Source organism: Taurulus bubalis (genome assembly GCF_910589615.1).
Source record: "Taurulus bubalis genome assembly, chromosome: 9".
Lineage (NCBI taxonomy): Eukaryota > Metazoa > Chordata > Actinopteri > Perciformes > Cottidae > Taurulus > Taurulus bubalis.
In genome coordinates this window covers 15,927,424-15,953,776 of record NC_136597.1, presented here as the reverse complement: position 1 = coordinate 15,953,776, position 26,353 = coordinate 15,927,424, and the positions used below count along the sequence as shown (strand labels likewise).

General features: G+C 40.5%; 1 protein-coding gene across 1 annotated transcript; it reads right to left on the bottom strand.

The window, feature by feature from the left end:
• Positions 1–1,841: 1,841 nt before the first annotated feature.
• On the bottom strand, positions 1,842–21,810 carry rasgrf1 (Ras protein specific guanine nucleotide releasing factor 1; the record flags this gene model as incomplete). Its single annotated transcript, XM_079223171.1, has 27 exons — positions 1,842–1,934; positions 2,830–2,898; positions 2,987–3,104; positions 3,196–3,275; positions 3,369–3,566; positions 3,665–3,749; positions 3,844–3,947; positions 5,083–5,143; positions 5,245–5,357; positions 5,992–6,098; positions 6,309–6,479; positions 7,467–7,586; positions 7,673–8,043; positions 9,496–9,744; positions 9,832–9,914; positions 10,049–10,191; positions 10,578–10,641; positions 11,368–11,528; positions 12,078–12,196; positions 12,524–12,633; positions 13,981–14,174; positions 14,332–14,411; positions 15,591–15,844; positions 15,930–16,022; positions 17,238–17,385; positions 17,661–17,767; positions 21,535–21,810. The coding sequence occupies 27 exons, from the start codon at positions 21,808–21,810 to the stop codon at positions 1,842–1,844; spliced, it is 3,771 nt and encodes a 1,256-aa protein (XP_079079297.1).
• Between the last annotated feature and the right edge of the window lie 4,543 nt (positions 21,811–26,353).

The following is a 26,353-nucleotide window of genomic DNA, read 5'->3' as shown; positions in this document are numbered from 1 at the left end:
CTTTCCCATGTTCATATAAAGAGCAGGTCACTCTCTCTTACTACTACAAAAATAGTGTTTGAATGCTGCAGGCAGAGGTCATTCACATACGTTTTTATCATAGTTTTAAACAGCAATGCATATAACAGAGTGATATACAGTCACGTTCCACAATCACTGGAACAGCAAAAAGGACAGATTGTCTTTTAATTACAGAGGAGCAAAACCTTTTACTCTACAGAATCATCGCCAAACCTGAAGATACAACACTTTCCAAAGCATGTGAACTTTTTTTTTATGAGTTAAACTAAAATCCAAGAAACATGAAATTTGAACATAGGTAGAACTCACTGTACTGTATTGGTATATTTTGAGCGTAATGGTAAATTCAGAACCGAGGGTGAGAAGAAATTGTGTGATTCTGCAAAAGTATCGTCATAATTATAAAAGAATGCCTGTTCTGCATTTGTCATCATTCGTGTCATGTTCTTACCAGTAATACTACTTTTTTTTTCTGTGATAGCAGCATGACAACAACTATTTTATGGATTGCATTGACATTTTGTAAAAATTTGGGCTGACCCCTCTTAGTCGATTAGTCAACTAATCGCCCGTCTTGGTCTTAGTTAACTGAGATTTCTTGGATCAATTAGTCATTTTTTTAAACGATTAAATTGACTACTTAATTTGTCAACAAAAACGTACGAATGTTAGTTGACTAACAATTTCTGTTTTCAGAGGTTAAAGCTTCAGTGATCCCTTGAACTTTTCTTCTACCGCCACCATGAGGTTCACACATTTGGGTTTTTTAATGAAAAGTCTTAACAACTCTTTGATGGATTGCCATGAAAATTGTGACAGACTTTCATGTCCCAAAATTAATTATTATCATGTTGGAGATCCCCTGACTTTTCATCTGAAGCCATCATCAGGTCAAAGTATTAAATGGTCCAATACTAAAGGATAAAATAATTGAAACATTCCCATCCGCCTCAGATGTACTTTGTGTTTAGTACTACTTAGCAAATGTTGGCACGCTATCACACTAAACAAAGATGATGAACATAAGAATTTTAGCATTTGGCTCAAAGCTCCGCTGTGTCTAAGTGAAGCCTTTCAGAACTGCTGGAATAGCTGTAGACACTTCTTATTTAAAAAAGTGTATGGGTATCACATTGAACATTTTGTTTATCCTTTAGGTTTCATTCCTGGTCCGTTTCATTGGGCTGGTTCGCAATGATACTATCAGTTAAAAAAAATGGTTCGAAGGGCAAAATAAACAGTTGGGAACCTCTGACTTTTGAGTAGTGAGCATAAACTAAAATAAAAATCCTGTTGTTTTTGGGAAGCATAGAGAAGGTTATGCTTCTGGTACCTTGGTGTTATCTCCACTGATCATTGTTCCATATCTTTAAATCCAGTTATATTCTCTGTGCTCTTTTACCTGATTTGACGCAGTTACATTTTTACAATGCTACATTGGTTGCAGAGAAACTCAGTCATGGTGAAACTCAGGCAAAGAGAACAACGGCCCAAAAAGTGCAAAGTCAAAACAATATGAGATGATGCAAAATAATGTCATTGGTCACTAAGAAAACACAGTTATGCGCAGGCAAAGGGACCTCTGTTATTATGCTTGAAATACCCCAAATAAAAATAAACCTGAAAGCAGGTGGTGCTATGGCAACACTAACAAACTAAAAATATACACTGAAAGGTTTTGTGTCGTAAAACAACCTTAAACATCTACTGTACAGAAGAGCAAATATCTTAAACATGTACAATTATACAAATGTTGATGTGTTTGTTAACTGATGTGTAATATTAACAGAGGAAATAATGTGGAGGACCAACTTCCCCCATCAGTTGGGCACTTTAGGCTCAATTCTGAGAGAGGCTTCGTACATGCTTTCTTCATCCAGAACAAAGCTATTATCCAGTAGATATTGGGCTACCTGGAAGATTAAAAGACAAAACAAAAGCAAGTTTCAGGAATTAACCTTCATTGAATCTGCACACTTTTCAAACAACACAAAAAAGGCAACAAAAATCATTGACTATCTTTAAGGTTACCAACATGTTGGTTTGTGTCGCCTAAGGCGATGACTAGATGTAGCACATCCTTATTGGTAGCATATGTCTATAGGCTCATTTTATGAGTTATTTTAATCATAATCCACTAATTTACATATAAAACAAAAATGTAAAAATAAATTATAATTTATGTAGCATATATTTTTCAGATTTCCTATTCTTCATATTGTTTAACAATCTGTCTAGTTGACCCTGCAACACTTTGGATGTCAGCACCACCACCAAGTGGTTATAACACAATACGGTTAATAGCAGAGTAAAGCATAAAACAATATATTTATGTTATACAAAATCTGATTTTTTTGTTTTGTTGCCATTTTCTCTTCAGGCCTCCTGAAAAGTTTAAAAATTAAAACAAACTCAGAAGAATGTTTTTTATTAGGTTGACTTTGACTTTTTCTGCCCTGTTACCCTGATACCCTGAGGTTAAAAGTGTTTGAAACCAACATGTCTGATGAAAGCAAGGCATTTAATATAACAAAGAAGGATCTAGAGACTACAAATAGAGAGTGTCATAAGCTGTAAAACCCCTTCAGGCAAATTTGTGATATTGTGCTGTATAAAAAAATTGACTTGACCTCTTCTTCTTGCTCGACTTATGAGTGCCTGAAGAGCAAATGCCTGTGATCAAAAGAACCTTACGTTCCCCTGGACTCACTACAGGTGCTTGTGAAACTGATTGAGCACTTGGCCTCCGCATTTGTTATCGCTTTTATTAACGTGTCACAAGCCAGAAAGGTTTTGGTATTAATTTACCTTTGGTTGCAGGTCAATCTTGTATGCTGTTTGCTGAAACTGCCTGATTTCTCTGATGATGTGAGAAATCTGAAAATAACATGAGAAACAGAATGTTAAATTTTGAACACACAACTAAAACACACACTTGCACACTCTCATGCGTCCGGACACCGACCATTCTCATCTTTGAGAAGTTGACCAAGCTGTCTTCTGTGTAGTTTGGCGTTCCCTCCTCAATGAAAGCCAGGTCTGTGAGGTACATCCCCAGATAGGGCACACAGGGAGGATCACAGCTGGTGGGGAAAAAAAACACACATCATCCACTTGAACTGCATGCTTGCTTTATTGATCCAGTACAAAATTATGTCCTTGAACTGATCTCACTTCTTCAAAGCCTCTCTCAGGTTTTTGAACCTCCCCTCTGATGAGACCAGCTTCTGCAGCTTGTCAATCAATGCCTTTGTCTACAAGAAAGGGTTATCAAGACACAATTAATGATAACACAAAGCACATTAGGAAGAAATAGTTAAACAAACCATACTGAGGGAGATTCACACCTGCTTGGAAACCTTGAGCCAGGTCTTCTTGAGACGGAAGACAGAGCTGCGGTTGAGGGACGAGGTGATCTCGAGCACGGCGTTGTAGTTGTGCAGACAGCGGCAGATGTCTGCTACAGCCACCCATTTTTCTATCACCAACACTCGAGTGACCACGTCTTCACAGCGCAGGATCTCTGTGGCAATAAGGTTGCTTATCTTGCAAAGGAAAGAGAGAAACGAATACTCAATATGATCATTTCACAATCACAAATATAGAACAAGTGTAAGGTGCTTGTTGATTCATTGGAACATACATCATTGAAGTGCTTTGTTGTTCTCATGATGTATGGCGTCTTCTCATTTTTGTCATTCTTCATCCAGCCTTGTCCAAAGAATTCCCTGTGAACAGATTGAAACATGAAATGTGAACACTGAATTGGTCCATGTGTCCTTCTTGGCCACAGACATGCAGCTGAGATGGGATGGCACTCACTCATATGGGATGACCTTAAACACCAAGTGGTCCAGCAGAGTGAGCTGCTCTGCGATCTCCAACGCAGACTGAGTCTCAAAGTGCTCAACCTTCCCTTCACCCATCTAAGAGAAACAAAACAGCCCAAAACCGATCAAAACGATGTAACAAATTAGTGAAACACAGAACATAAATACTAGGACAAGTTTTCTTGAGACTGGGCAATGGTTCAGTGGATTAGATTTACTCCTTGGCACAACCCGAAAAATCCACATGGAATGTCACCTCTCGGCCGGGAAAGGGATTTAGAGCTGATGCAGGATGATGTAGTGATGTTGGTTCTATCAGAATGTGACCTTCAGAATGCACTGAGATGGTTTGCAGCCGAGTGTTAAAGAGGTCGGGATGAGAGTCAGTACCTCCAAGTCTGAGGCCATTGCTCTCTGCCAGAAAATTACGGATTGCACCGTACGTGTTAGGAGAGATTGACTGCTCCAAGCGAGGAAGTTCAAGTATCTCGGGTTCTTGTTCACAAGTGGGGTCAAATTATGCATTAAATTAACATGTGATTTGAGGCGGACACCTCCCTCAGAGGTTTTCTGGGCACGTCCAACACCATTAGAGGCCCTAAGGTAGACCCGGAATTTGCTGCACGGATTATTGATCATGTCTGAACTGGGGTTCCCCAGGAAGAGCTGGAAAACATTGCTGGGTAGAAGAACATCTGGAATACCCTTTTAAGCCTGCTGTCCTGTGCAACCCGGCCCTGGATCAGTAAAGATAATGGATGGACTTTTTTTGGGTAGAGAAATGTCCAATTTAGATCTCCAAAGTGTGCAAATCTACTTTTAAGTTGATGTGGATTAGAGTTCATACAACTTGTCGATTAATTTGCTGAGTTGAGAGACAGAAAATTAATCAGCAACCATAATTTATCATAACATTTTTTAAGAACAGAGATTCTGTTTTCCAGCCTCGCAAATGTTAATATTTCTTGGCCTTCTTGATCTTCTGTGTGTAAACCAAATATTTTGGGATTTTGGACTGTACGTTGAAAAAAAAGGCATTTGGAGAGGTCACTTAAGGGGTCATTAGAGGTCATTAATTGAGAAAATATTCATCTGATTAATCAATAATGAAAATAGGACGCTCTAATGTGCGTGCTTCTGGTTAAACTGTCTTAATGTGCATGTATTTGCTTTTTTTATTTCGTGTTTTATAACCACCACACTAAAATGTATGAACAGCGGATTCACTCACCAGTTGTGTCACGTCTTCGAGGGTGATCTGATTGTCACCGTGGTCTTCCTGAGTTAAAGTCCTGAAAAAAAGAGGTCAAGCTCTGACATATGCATAGTATACTTTTTTTTCAAATTTTGGGTGTACATAATAATCCACAAATCAAACTGCACAAAACAGTACCTAATGATGTTGGCTGCTGCTTTCCTCTCCTGGGTCAACAGCTCAGGGTCATGCATCACTTCCTCCAGGAAGGCAATCACTTTTGTCTTCAGCTCATTGTTGCTCTCAAAGTCCTGGAGAAGGGACAGACCGCACACATACACATGTGGCATGTGGCTTCAAAACTATTTGATCATTAATCACCAACTTGTTTTATTCTCTGTTTTTTAGATTTGATAATGTGCTTTATTTTTCATTGAACCAATTATTGCTCAGTTTTCTTGACAACTTTCTCATCCTTTATTGACAAAGAGTCCTTAAAGAAAGGTTTCTCTGTACAATTTATTATGCAATGAAAACTGTTTTTTGCATAGCAAATGTTAACAAAAACAAACCAGATGATGCCCATGATACAATACATTCAGCAGCTGGCCTTGGGATTGGCCAAAGGCATCCTGGGACGTGCATTAAATGACTACACTTCCAAGACAAGAATCTTCATTTTATTTTATGCCACATTGTTTTTGAACTGACTAGATGATGGAAATAAAATGTTATTTTGAGTCTAAAATCAGTTACAGAAATACAAAATGAAATACATGTAAAATGTGTGTTTCTCTGCTACAAAATCTGACTTACAGGATCAATATGATAAGAGGCAATTACTCGGTATATGCATTTGTAAAGTATGGTAGTGTTCCAGCAGGATATGTGCTTATATATCATGTGCTTGTAACTGTGCCTTGAACTTTGTTGGGGATGCTTTACCGGAGAGTGTTTGGACACCCAGTGCCTCAGGACATTCAGGACTCTGTTTGTCGCTGCTCGTCTGATCACAAACTCTTTGTCTCCATTTCTCTGATCTGTTGGGAAGCCTGCAGAAAACATATCAATTGGTTTTCTACATCAAGCTCTTATCACTGTGACATATTACAGCTTTGACAACAAAGAGCATCAACGTTTTAGGAACCCACACATCTAATATCAGTTGACCTGACATGGTGCAATTTTAACATAACCATTATGTTCACCACTGACTGAATCTGGACCCTAGCCCTCATGGAATAGTGAATACATGTTTGTACCAGTACTGGCGAGGGACATCCGGCGATATTTTTCCTTAGTAGGTGTGCCCTCATTCGCTCCAGCTGTAGCAATAGCAAAGGCGGAGGCAGCGGACAGGGCACTGCGGTTGTTATCCAGCTCTCGACATGAGGACATCACCATGCCATTGTTGTAGGAAAACAGTGAGAACTCTACAGGGAGGCACAAATAACATTTTATAAAAGAGAATAACCCTTTGGAAAATGGCAAGAGACGGATTTTGGTGGCATGTACATTTTGTTTTGTGATCAGTTTGAAGAGAGACATAACACAAAGGTACAGACAAGTGTTTGTAGTATATTGTTCATATTACTGAGTTTAGCTGAATCTTTACTGACTGCAGAACGATCTGCTTCTTGTTGTACAAACATCCACTAGGGGGCACTATAAGCCAACATAACAGTTTCCCTCCAGACTTTCCTTTACAAGAGGCTTTGATATTCAAGATGGTTGCAGCTAAATATAGCCACCAAATATCAGCATAACAGAGGAATCAACAGATTCTCTGCAGTCTGCTATGTTTAAACCCTGCACATAGACTGATCATAAGCAGCTAAGCACTCGCTGCTTCACAATTTCAGTTAATTCTTTACTTCACACAATAGATTCCTTTAAACTCCATTGTGTGATTTTGTCATGAGATTTAGAAGGCAGAGATAATCTTGGCTCCAGTGAAACAGCCTCATTAGTGGGGGCGGAAGGGAAAACACGCTCTTTATGTAGTTGCTATGACACAAGTTTCCGTACCACCTACTGAAGCCAAGCATTGGCTTTCCCCACATGATCATAAACATCAACCAGTTTATACTTTATATGTATTACACTTCACAGTGGCAGGTTGTTTTTCTGTTGGTTTTTGCATAAGAACAATTCATTAATTGACATTTGCAAAGTGAGAGCAAAACAAACCATTCCACAACTTGCAGACAGTAAATTGTGGCCCTTTTCTAAACCTAAGAATACAAATAAACATTCAGCTACAAGTATTGTTTTTATTATTTAGTCTGTTACTGTGTTCAAACAAAATAGTGCAGAGGGCTCTAATAAATATGGAACTAGCTGCTGCAGTGGATTGGTGGCATGTTGGTGTCGTCGTACATCGTAATTATATCACTGTACATGTTTAGGACAAAATCTACCTGAGGAGTTTTTGCATTTGATGTTTTTTGGGGTGGTTGGCGATTTGATGGGAGAGGCTTCTGGATCCCCTTCATCACTCTGGTTTGGATCATTATCACTTTCTTCTCGTACAGAGTGATCTGTATCAAAACACAAAAATGTCAACACCATAATTTCTGCAAATCAAAATTGGAATACTGGTGTTAATTGACTCTTGCTGACCAACCTTGTTTGGTCACTGATGCATCCTCTGCCTTGTCCTTCTTGTCCTCTCCCTCATCAGGGATTTTGCTCGAGATGGGAGTGGACACATACAGTTTGTTGATGTCCAAGGTGGTCTTGCTGAATGGGGATACGGTTGAGTACATGCTTGCATAGCCATTTGAGGAGCAGCTGAGGGCAGCCAGGTCAAGAGCTTTGCCCCCAGTGATGATGGGGATATTGAGGGAGAGCTTGCGCCGGCGGTTTGGGGATGAATTCTTGGCGATAGTGAGAGGAGGAGGGGAGGAGAACTTTCTGCTGGCTCTGGGGGAGCTGGGAGGCTCTCCATACAAGAGTTTACTGTTCTGACTGCTGGCAAAGAATAACTCCAGGGACCTGCATTAAGGGGATGATATATGCATTTGAATTTAGGACATCGGAATATTTTTCTTTGATATGTGGTAACTATTCTCTGTTTTAAAAGCTTAGCTAAATACACAACACCTCCCAAATAATGTATGTACCCCAAGTCCTCCCAGCAACCAGAAGTCTCTTTGCAGCCGTGTCTCGTTGTTTTAGAGCAGGATACAAGCTGCAGTGTTGCAGAAAACCTCTCCCACTCCCTGCCACCCTCCTGGCGACCTCACGGGTTCCCATAAATAGCACAGAGCGATAGTGCGCATGGCCATTGCTGACACAAGCAGCCAAGTGTAGGTGTCTTACAGTGACATGACAAGCGCCACGGGAGAGCATGCTGCAGGGCATGGGCATGGGGAGCTCCCCGTGATCTGAACCCCACAGTGGGGGCCTTCGCTCTAGGCCCGCGGAGTGGTGAGCTAGCTTCACTGCAACACTTCGTCAATATTTCACACTATGGATCTTTGCAGACAAGGAGAGGGAGGAGGGGAGGGTGGGGTTCTGCAGCACCAAAGTTGGTTGCCATAGAGCGACAGAGCCCATTTGAGACGTTCCCAGGCAGACAGGAGAGACTGGACCCAATTACGGCCTTTGATCACTGAATACACACATAAATACACACACAAACAGTGACACTGAAGCATCCTAGAGCCTGTCTTCATCTACTGCTCCATCTGCTGCCTTTCTGTGCTCACATAAACCAACAAATCAAACTCCCCAAATGCTGACACAAAGCTTCCAAGATCCCTGGACTTCACCGTTCTAGTCTCCCATACATTATGTGAACACTAATGTCACATGGAACACACATAACAAATATCCCTGATCACCAGACTCACTGTTCACCCTCATAACCATCCTAAATGTACCTCTTTGGCATGACCTTGGACTTGCAAGAAACGGATAAGAAAGGACATGGTCATCTATCTATCTATCACACAATAAACACCACAACCAACTAATTTCACACATGGTCATCTATCATGTGACCATTTCAAAATGTATTATTCATATGGATGTTGCTTTCCGGAAATCAGTAACATCTCCAAGTTGTTGATTTATTCTTGTTTTATGCTGTTTGTAAGAGATGCTGAAAAGAATGTACTGCCTTTGTGTCTGGAGTGAGATTCCTCAGGTGAAACTAACCTTCAGTATATATCCCCCAAAAAAACCCATAATGGCTGGTATGAAACAGAAGGAAACACGTTGTATTGCTGTAGTTGAACCTAAAGGTTAAACTTGCAAGCTTCTTGGATCGTGCACATTCCTTGCATTCATGAGAGGACGACAAAGCTTCACATCATTATAGATCAGTCTCCTCTTCATGCAGCATAGAGTCTGGAAGGATGCCGAACATATCTCATAAGATTTGTTTATCTACCGTCAACAACCTCGCAACATTCAAATATTTCCACATGTAACTTGACTGACCGAGCAGGGATGGCACTGATGGGCTTCTTGTAGATGGTGATGAGTTTGTCTAGCACCACTTCAGCTGTGGTGAACACGCGATAGGAGTGCAGGAAAGTGTTGAGGAAGTCGATGGAGAGGAAACGGAGGTCAGTCAGTCTCTCCAGCAGGCGCTCGACACTGGCGTAGCGAATCTGCAGCACCTTGCAGGAGTTCATCATCTTACTGAAACGGATGTCCACGTCATCGCAGTACAGACTTGAATCTGACCTGCTCAAAAAAATTATAATAATTAGAACAAAATTATAAATGAATGCTGCAAAGAGATGCATGGACTGTAAATAAAATAAGGCTTACTTGATCATCTGTGGCACTGTGACTTTGGAGTTGTCTTCGAAGGCATTCATCATCAGCCCATTGCAGCGGATGTTGTCTATGCACTGTGGGACAGATGCCGTAGAAGTAAACAGAGAGGACAGAGGATATGTTAGTGAGGTCTGTAACGTGCAAGCTTTCTGCCGACATCCTTGGCTTCACGTCTGACTGCTGGAGACTGTGATGCGTGTTGACGTGCCTGGCTGATGTCACTGGTCCATGCAGACTTCTCCTGCCTCGAGGAGGCCACCAGGATGACTGTGAATGACTGGCTGTCCTTTGGCTCCACGACAATCTTGAAGTCCAGGTGCTCCATGTCCTGGCCGCTCTTGTCTGATTTGGCTTTGAGGCAAACACAGACATAACTGGATGTCCTTTTCTCCATACATTCATGCACATAAACAGTAAAGACATAGAAAGGCATACATCCAAGGGTTTGTTCTGTATTACTGGAATAGGAAACTAAAACTGGACGACATTGTCAACAAATGTCAACATTTGGCTAAAAATAGGAGAAATCAGTCTTTATTTGTGTATGTGTTTAGAGTCTGTGTTAGTTTAGTGTCAAAAGTTTTTTTCAATTGTTTCAAATATGAATTATAAAATATTAATCAAATATAAAATAATAATAAAATTATAAAATTGTAATCATACATTATATACATTAGCACACATTTTGTACGTATGATGCATATCTCTGTCAGCTGCAGTATGAATAAAACACTCACACTCATCATCCGTCCCCTCAGGGTCCTCCAATAGCGTGCAGTCTATAAGCGAGACTACTCCATTCTGAAAACAACATACAATATATATATATATATATTTAGTTTCATTCCTCCAAGCTTTTTTTTGACAAAAAAATGTGCATTTAGACTACAAAGTTCATATAAGGTTCATCAGTCAGTTGACTGCTATACTGGGAATGTTTGAGTTATGTGTAAATAAGGAACTGTTTGCTTACATGTTTGCCATATCAACTTAAAAAGTGATGATATGTCAATGTTAGGCTCACATCTTGGAAAAATAAATCAGTTATTGCAGGTTTCAAATTGTAAAACATCTCACAAGAAGACCTTAGTTTTACTAGAACTATATGTATGTAAAGCCTTCAGTTGAAAGCTTTTTGGTCTCATGTTAGACTCCAAGCATCAATTGTCCTTTGTAATGTTGAGTAATACTACTAAACCGCTCCATAACACACATCAAAGGGACATCAATCTGCTTTCAAACATGTTCAATGAGCCTGTGTGTGTATGTGTGTGTGTGTGTGTGTGTGTGTGTGTGTGTGTGTGTACGTGCGTGCGTGCATGCATATACTTGTATGATCGTGTGGAGCTCCAGTGGTCATTGCCGCTGATAAAAGCCATGACATCGCTAACTCTGTAGCTTTCATCTCTTGTCAGTTAATCCGTTCAATTTAGCCCCGAGATTCAGTTTTTTTATTCACGGTGCCGTAAGATCGTGATGTCTAAAATAAGGAGCAGCTCCACTGTTAGCTCAGCAGCACAGGCTCACCTTGGTGAGATGAAGCTTTCCTCCAGAACCCCGAGTGCAGATGATTAAATGCTTGGAGAAGAGAAAAGACTGCCTCTCCCCCTCCTTTTTCAGGGACAGAGAGCCCAGTCGCCCACGGGTGATCTTGCCCTTCTCGCTCATCGGCACCTGGATGAGAGATCCTGTATGTGGTAATAAAAGAGTGTGTGCAAATAGAAGGGGGATGAGAAAAAGAGAAAGACAAATGGAAAAGAGGCAAAGACAAGGGGGGGGGGTTAAAAAAATAGAAAAATTAGTAGGAAGGCAGTGGAGAAACTGAATAAAATAAATAATCAATATCAAATTGCCTTTTTTGCCTTCCTTTACATATGAATACAAGTAGAGTCACATGGGATGCTCAGGATGAAATAATCTACTATATCTGTTTTCCCCTTCCTCATCCATCAAGGCCTGTTGGTGACATTTACAGTCCCAGATTCATCATCAGTTTGCCTCTGAACTGTCTAATTACACTTGGAAATCCTCACAAGGAGTACACATTGTTCCTCAGAGAGAGCAAGAGTATTCTTTAAAAACAGAGAATTTCCTGCTTAATACAGGACTGAAGATGCAAGATCAGGCTGTCAGAAAGGTAAGGAGGGACAGGAAATCCCCTTCTGCCGCGACTCTGCTTTTCTGTGGAATTGGAGGTTTCTAGGATCTGAAATACAGCGCTTGAAGGAAGCCGTTACCTTGTCTTACAAACGTCTGGCTGGTGTCGAGGAGAATCTCGCAGCCCTCTACAATCATGCGCTCTATTGCCAGGTTCTTCCTGATGTTCTCGGTCTCACTCACTTCGTCGTGCATGATTCTATGGAAAAGGGTCATTCAATCATTCTGATTCAATAGATATAGGACAGTATAGGATCCAGTAGGAAACATGAGAAGAAGAAATTACACAAGAACGCAAGAAACACAAGAAGTATTACTCAGGGTTTAAAAGGATTACATCCTCTGGATGTTATTATGGGTAACAAAATAAATATTTACTCAATTTGTACTTAATATTTTCCTCAAATTGTATTTAATGTTTTTTGTTGTACTATACTATTACAGAGAACATGATAATCATCATACTGGTGGTCTGTGGTGTTGCCTAGTCGAGATAACATGCAACTCTTTTATTACATGAAAGTACCTGGAAAGCTCCTCCAGCTTAGATTTGGCGTAGTCCAGACTGGTTCTCTCTACATGTTCATGGGGCGTGTGGGCCAGAAGTTCATGGAGTGTAAGAATGTAGCGGGGAATCTACAGAAACAGAATAGCAAGACAACAAGATATAGCAACAGAGGAGTCTCACTCAAATATAAGATGCTTACATGCATGCATAAATGTAACAAAGATGCACACACAGGAATACACATGTGCCAACTTGTACATACACTAATGAGAAGTAGATCAGTGGAGAACACAATCTACACTCATCAGCAAAATGTATTATCAACACAGCACAGCCTGCAGAAGGCCCCAGCAGAGAGGACTGTCAGGAAACTGCATGCCTTGCCAGAAAGGAGCCAATATTAAAGCCTGAGATTCAAAAAACAACTGCTTTTTATAGACATGAAAACACTACAGGATATTCTGAGCAAAAGCAGACAAATGCCTGCAGTTTCTGTTCTTAATCAAGGATGATATAATATGCTCAGAGAGCCAATCAGTGCTCAAGAAGGAGGCGAATCTCTGAAGCCAAATCCTCATCGAGCCATGATGGGCAAAATAGAGATTTAATTACAATTATAACTTAATCCTACGTTGTATGGTCATTTTTGGCACCACACCAACACTCAATGGCACTATCATTCATCATCCAAATTGCAAATGACATCCACTACTGAGTTGGATGGTAGGTTTTCTCCAAAGCCATTGGGCTCATCTTTCATCGCCAATTTAGCCTGAGTTAATAGATCGACTAAAACTGCTTTTCAGGGTCATGCCCTGCTGGTTAATTGCAATTAGGGAGATATGGGCAACATGGGCAATATGCTGTCCAGTGTTATTTTCTGAGTACGACACACCTACAGCAGGTCATAACTAAATGTACTGTATAATTTAAATGTTTACAAGCCTTGAAAATTTTTTATTAAAAGTAAAAAGTGACATTGTAAAAGAAATAGGAAGAGAGCAGGATAAAATGTCTGGAAATCAAAAACTACATATAGTTACTGTATTCATTACAGATACAATATAAAAAATATATAGACGTGACGGACATGCCATTCATTTATTCTGGGAGTGATAGTAGATTCCAGATATAAGTGTTGTACATTGGTGACGGGCCTTCATTATTGTTGTCATTTGGATCACAGACAGTGCCTTTAAAAATGTCCATCTTTGAATATCCCAAAAACAAAACGGCTAACTGCTTTACAGACAGCCACAACAGAGCTTCATTGGCATAGCCTTAGCCAACTAGTATTACGTTGGTGAATTATATTGCCCAAGGGTAACATTTCTTTATGGAAAGAAGAACTTGGCCCAGAGTGGCTGCCAAAGCTCAGAATTAATGACAAAATATGGCTCCAGGCTGCAACTTTGCAGCAAACAAATGGGCCTGCCTTTATTTCTTGTGTATATCAGTGAGACGAATGAGCTCACCTGGAACATGGGGTAGGTGAGGAAGGTCTCCAGAGTCCTCTCCTCACAGTCGGGCTTGGCCTCGTACTGCTTCAGCAGCTTGTCAAAGTCTCGGTTCTGCTTGCAGTGAGCCAGGATCTGCAGGCTGTACTGGTGGTTCCTCACAAACTCCTGGTAGATGTTCAGCATGGGCAGCAGGATGTCAAACAGGTCGGCTACAGAGAGATCAATACCAACTTTAGTGTAATAATGACACAACAAAACCGAGGGATCCTTCGGTGGACTCTTTCCCCATCACCTTTAATGACATTTCACACAGGTTTCAAAATAGTAACAATATGATAAAAGGCACGAAAATGAAACAGTTCTTACCCAGCACTAATGTTGGCCAGCTCGCTATTCTGGCTTTTAGACCCTGGTAAAATATCTGATGTAGAAACATGATAGTTTCACTGAAAAAGAAGACAGAAAAACTGATTATCTTCGGCAAGAAATACAGAGTTTGTGTTATTAATTCTACCAACACCCAGGGAAATTGTGGTAAAGGACAGCCGTGACGACAGGTAGTGTGTATGAGCTGGGAGGACTGTGGGTGGATTCTGAAAAGGCCAATGACGGTGCATGCAGATTATTGTCTCCATTGTACTGTCTGCGGGACTGGCAAATATGTGTCTAAAGGGACACAACATTCAATCTGGAACATTGAAGCTAATATGAGAGAATCATTGTTTGTAGATGATGCAATAGACAGCATACAGCTCACATTTTGGGTTATTCTTTGCCGATGTCTTCATATCTTTCTTCATAGGAATTTTATTTATATTAAAGCTACTACATGACAAGGAACTTTCCTTTTCTGTAGCTTTTGGCGGCGTCTGTGGACCAAAGTGTTAGTGTTTACGAGCACCAGATTCCCTTTAGAAAACCTCTCATTTGACCACAGAAGGGACAGACATTCTGCCCTGCTCTGGTTCTCTGGTGCCTCCCTTCCCTCTAGTGGGCCTCGCAATACGGCCTGGACCTCCAGCGGTATAGTGCCGATGCAGCGAGGCTAGGTGTTGGAATCCAATACGATGGCACCAATGACAATAATTAAGAATAGTTATGTATAAATAGACTCCTCTTGCTAATAGTCTTGTTTACTTATGTTGGTCATATGTTGTCATCAGTATTGAATAAAGACTGTTTCATAACCACTTAAAAGTTCCTCACAGTTATTGGTTGAAATAGAGAACAGTTATACTACTATAAGTAAATATTGCTTTTATTACGTTAAAAGTAATAATAAACAGATTGTATGTATCCTTGGAGTCAAATAATGCATTTCCTTTCTCATTAAACATCTGCAAAAGTTGATTTGAAGTTTGTCTTTATCTGCCTTTTTTTTTGTACATACTTTTGCTAGCTATAGCAGTTGTCTTTTCTTTCCTTTTGTTGGCATATTGTTACATTCCTTGACCCGTTACTGACACCAGCTGGCGATCACTAGAATAATGCATGCGATGTAAACAAATGGTACATCCACTCACAATTGAATTGCTCCATAGCTCTAATTATTTTTTTTTACTTTAAGATGATAACATTTTGTAAGGAAATGAATGGAAGTTCTCTGTGGGATGAGAGGACCCAACCTGTTGAGGAATATGCTGCTGACATCATCGTGGGTGATGGGCGGTTTCTTGGAGCTGGCTGCCATGCGGAGCGGCCTCAGGAAGTTGTTCACCAGGATGTGAAGCTGCTGGACGTACTCGGCCTCCGAGTCCAACATGCTGAACACCACCTGGTTCCTCTTCCTCATGCTCTCTGCATGCGGTGAGCGGATGTAATCCTGGATGATTGTCTTCCACTTCCTCCTGCAGATCCAGCCTCGCAGGAAGCTCTGGACCTGAAGTTTTAAAGGCGGTGGTTAGTTTCCCAGTATCCTAAGATACTCTAAAAATGTAGCAACTGGTTTAAATCATGTGCTTTACTTTTTTGATTTTCTTGATTTCTGAGTCGTCATCAGTTGGGGCGGCTGCAGGGCTTGCGTGAATCTTCTCATTGTCTTTGAGCAGCCCAGAGATCTGCCATTTAGGCAACCACAAAAAAAGACCAGTCATTCCCACTCACATACTTCTCTTCTTCACACTTACTGTAGCAGCATGTTAACAAAGTGAGTCACCAGGACAGGACCTGTGAGCACTCACTGTCAACACTGAGACATTAGCCTGACTAAACTAGTTGTGTTCACTTCGCTGGTACTGCTGCATCAATATTTATTTACAATGGTCATTTAAATGCATTATGTTGCAAACTGTTCTGCCTGTTGATAAGAGGTAAACAGACTGGAGCTGCCTTGAGTTGTTTGAAGCTAAGTGCCTCCATTTACTTTGTAGAAGGCACGAGAGTTAATTGTCATTGCATTTCATAGAAGAGACACAATATAAAGCCGTGTTCATGCATATTCTGCGCATAATTTGATTTCAAGCATCACATTTGCACATTAAAGTAAAATGACCATTTGATCTGGAGAACACAGCCTTATTGGAGGCATTGTTTCTGAGAGGAGATGCAAAGTGGAGTGTGGTTGGCCTGAACACGTTTCTCTCTGTGATGGAGCAGTGCTTCCATGTTTGTCCTCTCACAAGACTTTATAAACATTTGAGACAAAACATAGCAATGGTCAGCATAGTCCATCATTACTTATTATTAATTCATATCACTGGTTCAGCTGTTTCTTGTGCTGAGGAGAGAGGACGGGACAATAACACATTTTGTAATACGTATGTGTACAACTACCAATACTAATAATAACTATACAAATAAAATAATAATAACACAAGATGTATTTGTTGTTGTGCCACAATGCCCAATTCTCTTTGTATATTTCTATAAAATGGGAGGATAATTGAGTTGATCTGAAGCACCAAGACAGTCTAACTTCAGCTCAAGTAACAAGTTGAATCATGACGTAAAAATGTAACCTGTGCAACAGCAGTCAAGCTTCATCCTGAACTGCACAACCTCTCATCTCGTGAGGCTAGAAGTAATTGAGGATGAACATCAATGATCTGGATCTTTAGCTTGAAGCCATTTTGTTTACATTCTGGGAAATCTACATGAGTTTTTCTTCTTCTTTTTTTTTCTATGATTATTAAACAGATTTATGGACGTTCATCCTCAATGGACATCAGGTATCCTGGCACCGTTGTAAAGAGTGCACTGCAAAATCTGAATAATGTATTTGTTTTTGTTTACATCCCTTCTCCTCAGCGTAAAAGCATCACAGTGAGTATTACCTCCGACTTAAGCCTTTCAATTTCTATTTCCCCATCTTCTATCTGTTGTCGAAGTTGCTTAGCAACTGTTTTCTCCGTCTCCACAATCTGAAGCAGATGAAGATACTTCTGCATGAGAGTCTCATGCTCGTTGGCCAAGTTTCTGTAACTGTAACACATGCACACACACGCACACACACACAGACACACAACACGTTTTTTTAATTTAAGGTTGAGTAATTCATTTCATATCAGTGTATGTAGTTTATCTCACATCAAAGGAATCAGGTTTTCTATTGTGAACAAAGCATGTTTCAGTCATTCCTCATATTTTAACCCCACTTATGAAAGAAACCATGTCAACGTCAAAGATGACTTAGCCTCTACCGACTAATTCAACTTCTAATTGCCACGTCTGAACATTTCACTGACGTGTGCCTTTACCTGGCGTGTGATATCGCAGCCACCCATTCATCGCAGTCCTTCACGTCTTCCGTGCGTAACTCGAGCGCCTTTTGATTTTCATGGTTGAAGCTGACGGTGAAATAGTACTGAAACAAACAAGGGGAGGGGGTTCTCATTAAACAACAGGACTATCATCAATCTGACATGCTGTATGTTCCACACAGAAAGGAGCATGCATTATTGCATACCGTCTAGATCAGTCGTTCTCAACCTTTTTCCAGTGATGAACCTCATTTTAAATATATATTTTTTACTAATCTCACATTCCCCCTGGAGTGCCTACGCGTAACCCAAGTGGTACACATACCCCCATTTGAGAACCCCTTTATAAATCTATTATATCGTGGCTTAACTGAAGCTTCTCCACTGCTTTTGTCTGTGTGTTTGTTCCACTACCTCACCGCCGACAACATTAAGTGGGTGATTTAAAACCACACAGGGCCCGGGGAAGCCACATCGTCCTCGCCCACCAGTGCACTTGATGGGCCGCACTGAGGGAAGCCTCCCCAGCTCGGTTTCTGGGATGTCTCTGGCTCCCAGGAGGAAATGCCATAAGACGTGGAGGACGGATCCACAGCCTATTACATAACTGTGCAATACCTGTTTCCTAGCAACTGAAGCTCAACGGAAAATAAGGTATTATTATTATTATTAATAATAATAATAATAATAGTATTACTACATATTATTGTTGTTTTCATTTGTTATTAGCATATTACATTTTTGTATTATTAATTAAGGCATTTACTAAGGTTTCATAGATTAAGCATAAGTCATTCAGGGTCAACTTTGGGGTTTTCAAATTGTAAAACATTTATTTGGAATGTTCTTGTATGTAGGGATCCATTCAAATACTTTTACATAATATTTTGCTGAATATTTTGAGTACTAAAGCCTTTACCATTTAAAGATGCTTACTAATTAACTAGGATTTAACACTACTGCTATTACTGATTAAATGATAAAATGGTGTAACTATTTGGATGAATGTAAAATGAGCAACCATTGCCTTTACATCAAATATATTGATGTTTGTGGGTTTGGAAAGTGGGTACGAGTATTTTATCTGTAAGTGTCCAAATGGCAAATTATAAATAGGAAAATATCTTTTTGCATATCAAGGAAAACACTTATAATGCAATTTTCCTTTAAATTTAAATGTAATTGTTTTTTGGGTTTGTATCCTATTGATAAAAGCCTTTTTGATGAGAGCTACTTATGGCACATACTGCTTATTAAAACATAAGGAAGACCTCAGAAAGTGGGCTATAATTAAACGATAGCACAACTCCCATAAGTGAAATGTCATCTTTCTGTAGACTGTTGCTAAGAGAAACCAAACTCTAATCTTTGGCCTGCAGATGTTCAACAGGCGCCTATCAACCTGCAACTGATCATTATTCATGGCTGACTGCTCTTCTATCTTCACATTCATTAGGTATTCATCCTACCGTCAAAGAAAATCTATTTCTGGCAGAGAGGCATGCATGTTGTTGTAGTTTTCCCTCATGATCTCTCGAAGAGCGCGGTGAGTGTCTGGTGTGAGGCAATGTTAAGCACACTGTCTGCTTCCTGTTATGTTTATGGCTGAGTCATGCACCTTTAAAGATCATTACTGATCTGAACAGAGATAAATTACATTGATACAGCATTAATAAAACCTATAGATGAGTATTGTTGTTATGGGGGCAACAACACTTGTTTTGCTTTGGATATGAGTGAATACATAATTTAACCAACTTATTAGAGTAGAATAATTAATTTGTCTTGTATAATTACTTCTGACTGATAAACAGCATAATTGTATATTGCAGCAATACAGTAACAGGGCTCTCCTGAATCACATAATGAGATCTATACAGTAGTATATTCCCTAAAGTGTGAAGTGTTGGTAATCACTCTACTTGCATCGACTTTCATTATAATGAGGAACTATATTTTATCCCGACCAACGTCACTAGGATATCATACCTATTAGTTTATTAGAATATTAGTCAGATCTTTTGATTTACAGTCAAATCCACCATGTCTTGCTCCGGCAGCTTCTTGTGTTATTGGTTGAAGTGCTGCTGTTTCCCCAGTGTGAGCGAGCTGTTTTCTATAAATGGACCCTGACCCCTCCAAGGTACAGCAAGGAACACATTTAGCCCAGATAGCGCTCACATTAATAGGAGAGATGCGACACACTACTTCTCTCATCTCTGTTAACCCGCCTCTTCCAACAGCATAATTCTTTAGGATGCAAATACGGGTTGCCATAGGAACATCGGGCTCAAACGCATTATCATTTTCGCACTAACTGCATTTGAGGATAAATATAATGTAGGGATTATGGTGGATTCCTCAAACGTTTGCGCAACACCCTAAATCCAGGTGGGGATAGGAGATAGAGGTGATATCTTCATACTCCTATTTGCCCTCGTAAAGGATGTTTGTTTGTTTACAAAAAGAGTCACATGAGTCATTCATTATCTGTGCACTTCTCAGTGATTTTACTTGCTGCAAACAGGATTCACAGAACAAAGCAAATCAAGCAACTTCTCTCAAGTTTATCACAAATGATGTCCAATTATTTATCAGGTTTTTGATGTATGCAAGTAAAACAAGATGATTCAGAGGAAGCAGCACTGCTTTTTTGACACAACATTAGCCAGTGTGTTGCATTCTGCTTCATCAGCACAAAGGCAGCTGTTCACAGGAAGAGCCTGCACTCACTTTGGATGGCAGCCCTACATCCGGCACAGTCAGGCACAGAGCCTGGAGAGAGCAGAGCCAGTGGCAGTGAAGCATTAGGTTCATCGAGTGTTTATTCACAATAACGATGTCAACAGACCTGTCAACCTTTCTACCTATCACTTTCATGCTTTAAGTAGCAGTCAAATGAGATATTTTAAGATTGAGTGCTGCTTCATTTGTGGTTATGATTTTAATGTTTCTGCCTTAACAATGTGTAGAGTCTTCATCAAAGATACCATTAATAAACCAATGCAAATAAAACAAATCTAGTATTAGACTGAACTTCATTCAGGTCATCTGGATATGATGAGAGCTGACTGATCACAGGCACCCTGCTGTTTCTTCAGCTTCAGCTATAGTTTCATAATTTCACCACAAGATGGAAACCTTGAGGCAACAACTTTTTGTGCATGTTTTGTTGAAAGGAGCATGAGGTATATCGCTCTCCGCCCTAAAACATAAAACATATGATCACTGAAAGTCAAAAGCAAAATGTAAGACCAACCAGATGCAAATGCATCACTCTGATAAGAACAATAACAATTTACATTTCATGCACCACTGACAAATATCCCACCAATACAAATACAAGAAGGATCAAGCTCGGGTTTGCTGCAACCTGAAGCAAAACACTGCATAGCCCAGTGCCAGGGCTGCTGTAATATAATTAGGTGTTACTATTGTTACCTCACCATTAATGCCATGCATGGATTACATAACGTGCAATACAGCAGTCTGGAACCTCGTGCTATTCTGCTGCGCTGAATTTGAGGTCATCATGCGAACGGATATGATAAGAATATACGCATAAGAAAAGCGCTTTGTTCGCAACTAAAATAGTTCAAAGGCGTTTGCGGCAAAGGAGCACATTCTACACTCAGTGTTGCACCTCGTCGATATTTTTAACACGAATCCTGAAAAACAGTAAAGCAGTGCGCGCGCGCGCGCGTCAGAGAGAGAAAGAGAGAGAGAGATAAAGAGAGAGAGAGAGATAAAGAGAGAGAGAGAGAGAGAGTGTGTGTGTGTGTGTGTGTGTGTGTGTGTGTGTGTGTGTGTGTGTGTGTGTGTGTTTGTGTTTGTGTGTGTGCGTGCGTGCGTGTGCGCACGCTTTCCATACCTGCTTTTCCAAACACTCCTTGGCTGACTGTGAAGGTTTCGGTGAAGGCGCCCTGTCGCATATGCATCCCTCCAACAGGTATAATCCAGAGGGTCGAGAGCTGGACTCGTTCTCAAAATAAAAGAGCATATTTTGTAACAAAGCAAACCACTTTGTGTGCCATTTCGTGTTGTCTGAGCTCTTTTTGCTCAAGCACCCTCGTCTTGTACCATCCTTTTTCGCCAAAAGCCCCAGGTAGGTGACATGACCATCATTAAGTCGTATTCCCTTCTGCATTTTGAGGAGGAGACTTCAGCTACGCAAGGTAGATCGGTCGTTACATCCTTCTGAAGTCGCTCCAGGGAAAAATAAAATCAAGAAAGACAAGATGTTGACTTTCTGAATGCGGACCACTAGCAGCAGGCTTGTCCTCTCTGTCCGACGCATTCACCGTGTTGGCATTTAAGTAAAAAGAGAGGAAACGAGCAGCACAAGTCCAGCATCCTAAAATCTTTTGTCATACTCCGAGCGCTTTGAAGGTCCACGTTGGCCGATAAAAAAAGACAGAAAGGGGGGGCGGGGGAAAAAACAGTCTAACAACGCAAGATGAGAGGGAAAGGGGTTCTGGTCTCGTCCTTTTCTCACATGAAATCTCCAGAAACCAGTAGGCTTGGTGCTGAGCTAGGCAGTGCTTGCTGAAGTCACATGACGCATGCTTGGGAAAGCAGATTTCAGGACCGTGGACAGGGACGTTTCAACAAGATGCCGCCTAAGTTTTCTGTCAAGCCTACAGTATTAAGCACTGGGGATGCAAGTTAAACATTGAGAATTACAGACATCCAAGAGATATTTTTTCAACCATTTAATAGGCTCCAGTATAAAGGTTTTTTTTTGTTGTTTTTTTTTTACCTTTTTTTATGTTCAGTCATCACTGTCGTTTACAATTCAGCACATTCTTCCTGAAAAAGTAAGCAATCAGTGTCGATATTTTGAGTTTTTAAAGTGGTTACATAATACATAAAAAACCTGCTCCATCACCTAGAGGAGTAATTGTTTGGTGCAGTTCAGTTTAATGAATCTCAGTTTAAATGTTAACTGTGTTACCGGCTCTTTCAGAGCTTTCTCATTGTCTTCATCCATATGTGAGTTGTTAAACACCTACACATCTCAAGGTCAATAATGAAGTGCTAGAGTGACATATAAATAAAAAACTAAGACAATAAAGAACAAAACATGTCTTTACTCAACATACAGTGTTTTTGCCCATTTTGCCCATTTACAAACCCAACGAAAACATTTAATCTCACTTCCTTAACATTAGTGCCAATGGCTCGTATGATATTTTAGGTTTTAATGTGCTTGAGTTCAGTTATAACTAGAAATGGATTACCAATAACATCACTTTTCTGTAAGTTGATTTTCATACAGTGAAATGTAGTGAAAACAAGTCCTTTTTCACTGCAGATATTTTGACACGTGTTACTTACACCATTAACAATGTCTCCATTCAACTCACATGTCCCAGTGAGCCAACATGCACAATACCAGAAGCACATCCATAGAAATATATTCTATAAATAAAACAATAAAACAACTAAATTACGAGGGGTTAATGTGATTTGTAAAAAGACAAATCCTATCCTTTATGTTCTCATATGGTGTGACATATTCTGTCAAAAAGACAACATATATATTACCTACCTGGTAAACAAGGTAAAACTATAATATTTAATGTTTGCATTTCAAGTTGCATGTAAACACAAACGTTCATTCTTCACCTTGTTGTATTGCCAGGTGAAGTAATTCCCCAAACAGAAACACACTTTTTAGATTATAGAAACTAATTTGGGCTGGTTGTCTTGTTTTACATCTAATTTCTTTAATATGTTATAACCTTTGCTATTTACATTGTATCCAGCTTTTGTTAAGAAGGGTAATTGCAAAAACCTGAACTTGCTTGAACTGCACCATGATGTCATGTTTGAACTGACAGAGTTGTGTGTCTCAGTACAGAGCTGCACTATAAAACATGCTTGAGCACACAGCCAATATGCCTCTTTGAGCACCCAATTTGTTTAAAAGGCACAGGCTCTAATCTGCTGCTGACAGTCCTCCGGCTACTTATCAGATAGAAGATTTATTTATTACTCCATCTCCATTGTTTTCTGGGCCGTTGCTGATCTATTCTGCCACAAACCCTTGCAGGCTCTGCACTGTCCTCCCCAACACGCCTCTTTTTTCTTCAATTAGTCTCCTACTAGTTAGATGTTAACCAAATATTGAAAATGAATAATACTATAGGTGGTCAGTGAAACCCTGGCTGACGTAGAGAAATTATTTGTTTTGTAATAAACTGATGCTATGTTATACATGCGCTAAGCAATTACTGCTGCCAAGTTTTGAATAGATTTGCATAGACACACATGTGAGAGGCTGATAACACTGTGGTTATTTTGGTCTGCACTGTGTGAGCCAAGGTGCAACACAACAGGGCTGTTGTGTTTAATGTGAAGATTTTCAGTCCATCCTGCTCTGTGGATCAGTGAATCTAAAGAGAGCAGTTAAATAATGTGTCTGAAAGAATCACTTACTAGATACTTAAAATGATTTGTGTTTAAGTGATTGGAATCAGCAACACAACAGTAGCTTCAAACTGAGGATTGGCTTCTCTAATGGAGAAAACATACGAGGCAGCATGTATGTTGTTTATTACGTTTGTTTCTGTTTAAATGAGAATAGGTGAATCTGTGCTACTCTCTGCTTGAATGGTAAAGTTAGATCAGAGCTGCTGCAACAATATTTTCATCATCAATCTGTTGATTTTAAAATAAAATACAAGACAACTGTGAAAAATACTGAGCTGAAGGTGGCATTGTCAAATTGCTTGTGTTGTCCAACTAAGATACGTGATTATTATTACTGTTGTTGTTGTATAATATAGACATAAACCAAAAGATTGAACCAGCAAATGTTTTTTTGCTTGATAAATAACTTACATGGTTAATTGATCCTCAAAATACATTTTAGATCTACTAATTGATCAATCAACTAATCTTTTCAACACTAATTAAAATTAATTAAAAAGTGCGGAAATCCACACTCTAACTGAAAAGCAAAAACCTGGCGCTACTTGACACTTGAATTGTATTTTTTTGCAATAACATATATTTTTCTTGTAAAAACATGAACAACGTTTTTAAAAGTGCTTTTGAGAACATATGGCCACTTTTAATTGTTACATAACATAAAATAAGATTTGGTTTTGCATATGGAAACCCAAATATTCCTTAAAAACCTTTTATGTATCCACATGTAGTTTTTGACATTTACGACATTTGATCAGACACGTGAAACAAGAGAGAAAACAGTCATGCATCACTGTCAGTCTTTGTTGACATTGTGATCTATGCCTGCGTGTGTGTGTTTGTGCAACAACGTGGGTCTGTCAGTGTGCACGTGATGTGTGTGTGTGTATCAGAATCAGAATCAGAATCAGAAACCGTTTATTGCCAGGAATGTTTGCAGAAACGAGGAATTTAGTTAGGCGGAAGGTGCATACATTAGACATTAGACATTAGACGAGACAAACAACAATCAACGACAGCAACAGTGCAATGATGTTTAAATCAGATAAGGATAAAGTGCTCAGACAACAGATAACATTAATATAAGTGTATGTTAAAGTGACGTGTGTGTTTAAGTTCAAGTTAAAGTTAAGTGTATGTGGCATGAGTGTTTAAATATGAATTGTGCAGAGGAGTGACCGGTAAGAGGAGAGAAAGGAATAAAAATAAAAATAAATGGTCCGAAAGAATGGTCCGAGAATAGTCCTGTGATGGTAGAGTCAGTCAGTGGGGAACCCGGGCTCTGTTGATGAGCCCGACTGCCGACGGGAAGCAACTGTTAGTGTGGCGTGAGGTCTTAGTCCTGATGGACCTCAACCTTCTGCCAGAGGGGAGGGACACGAACAGGTTGTGTCCAGGGTGAGAGGGGTCAGCTGCGATCTTTCTTGCCCGCTTCAGTGTCCTGGAAGTGGACAAGACCTGGAGGGATGGCAAATTGCAGCCAATCACCCTCTCCGCAGAGCGGATGATGCGCTGCAGCCTGGCCTTGTCCTTGGCAGTGGCTGCAGCATGCCAGACGGTGATGGAGGAGCAGAGGATGGACTCAACGATGGCGGTGTAGAACTGCACCGTCATTTTCTTTGGCAGGTTGAATTTCCTTAGCTACCTCAGGAAGAACATCCTCTGCTGGGCCTTCTTTGTGATGGAGCTGATGTTCAGCTCCCACTTGAGGTCCTGGGAAATGATGGAGCCCAGGAAGCGGAAGGACTCCACAGCGTCGACGGGGGAGTCACACAGGATGAGAGGGGCGGGTGGGGCTGCATTCTTTCTGAAGTCCACAACCATCTCCACTGTCTTTAGAGCGTTGAGCTCCAGGTTGTTCTGGCTGCACCAGGTCTCCAGGTGGTCAGTCTCCTACCTGTAGGCAGACTCGTCCCCACCAGAGATGAGTCCAATGAGGGTGGTGTCATCCGCGAACTTCAGGAGCTTGACGGACTGGTGACTGGAGGTGCAGCTGTTGGTGTACAGGGAGAAGAGCAGCGGGGAAAGAACGCAGCCTTGGGGGGAACCGGTGCTGATGGTCCGAGAGCCTGAGACGTGCTTCCCCAGCTTCACGTGCTGCTTCCTGTCAGTCAGGAAGTCTGTGATCCACCTGCAGGCGGAGTCGGGCACGTGCAGCTGGGAGAGCTTGTCCTGCAGCAGAGACAGGATGATGGTGTTGAAGGCAGAGCTGAAGTCCACGAACAGGATCCTGGCGTAGGTTCCTGGGGAGTCCA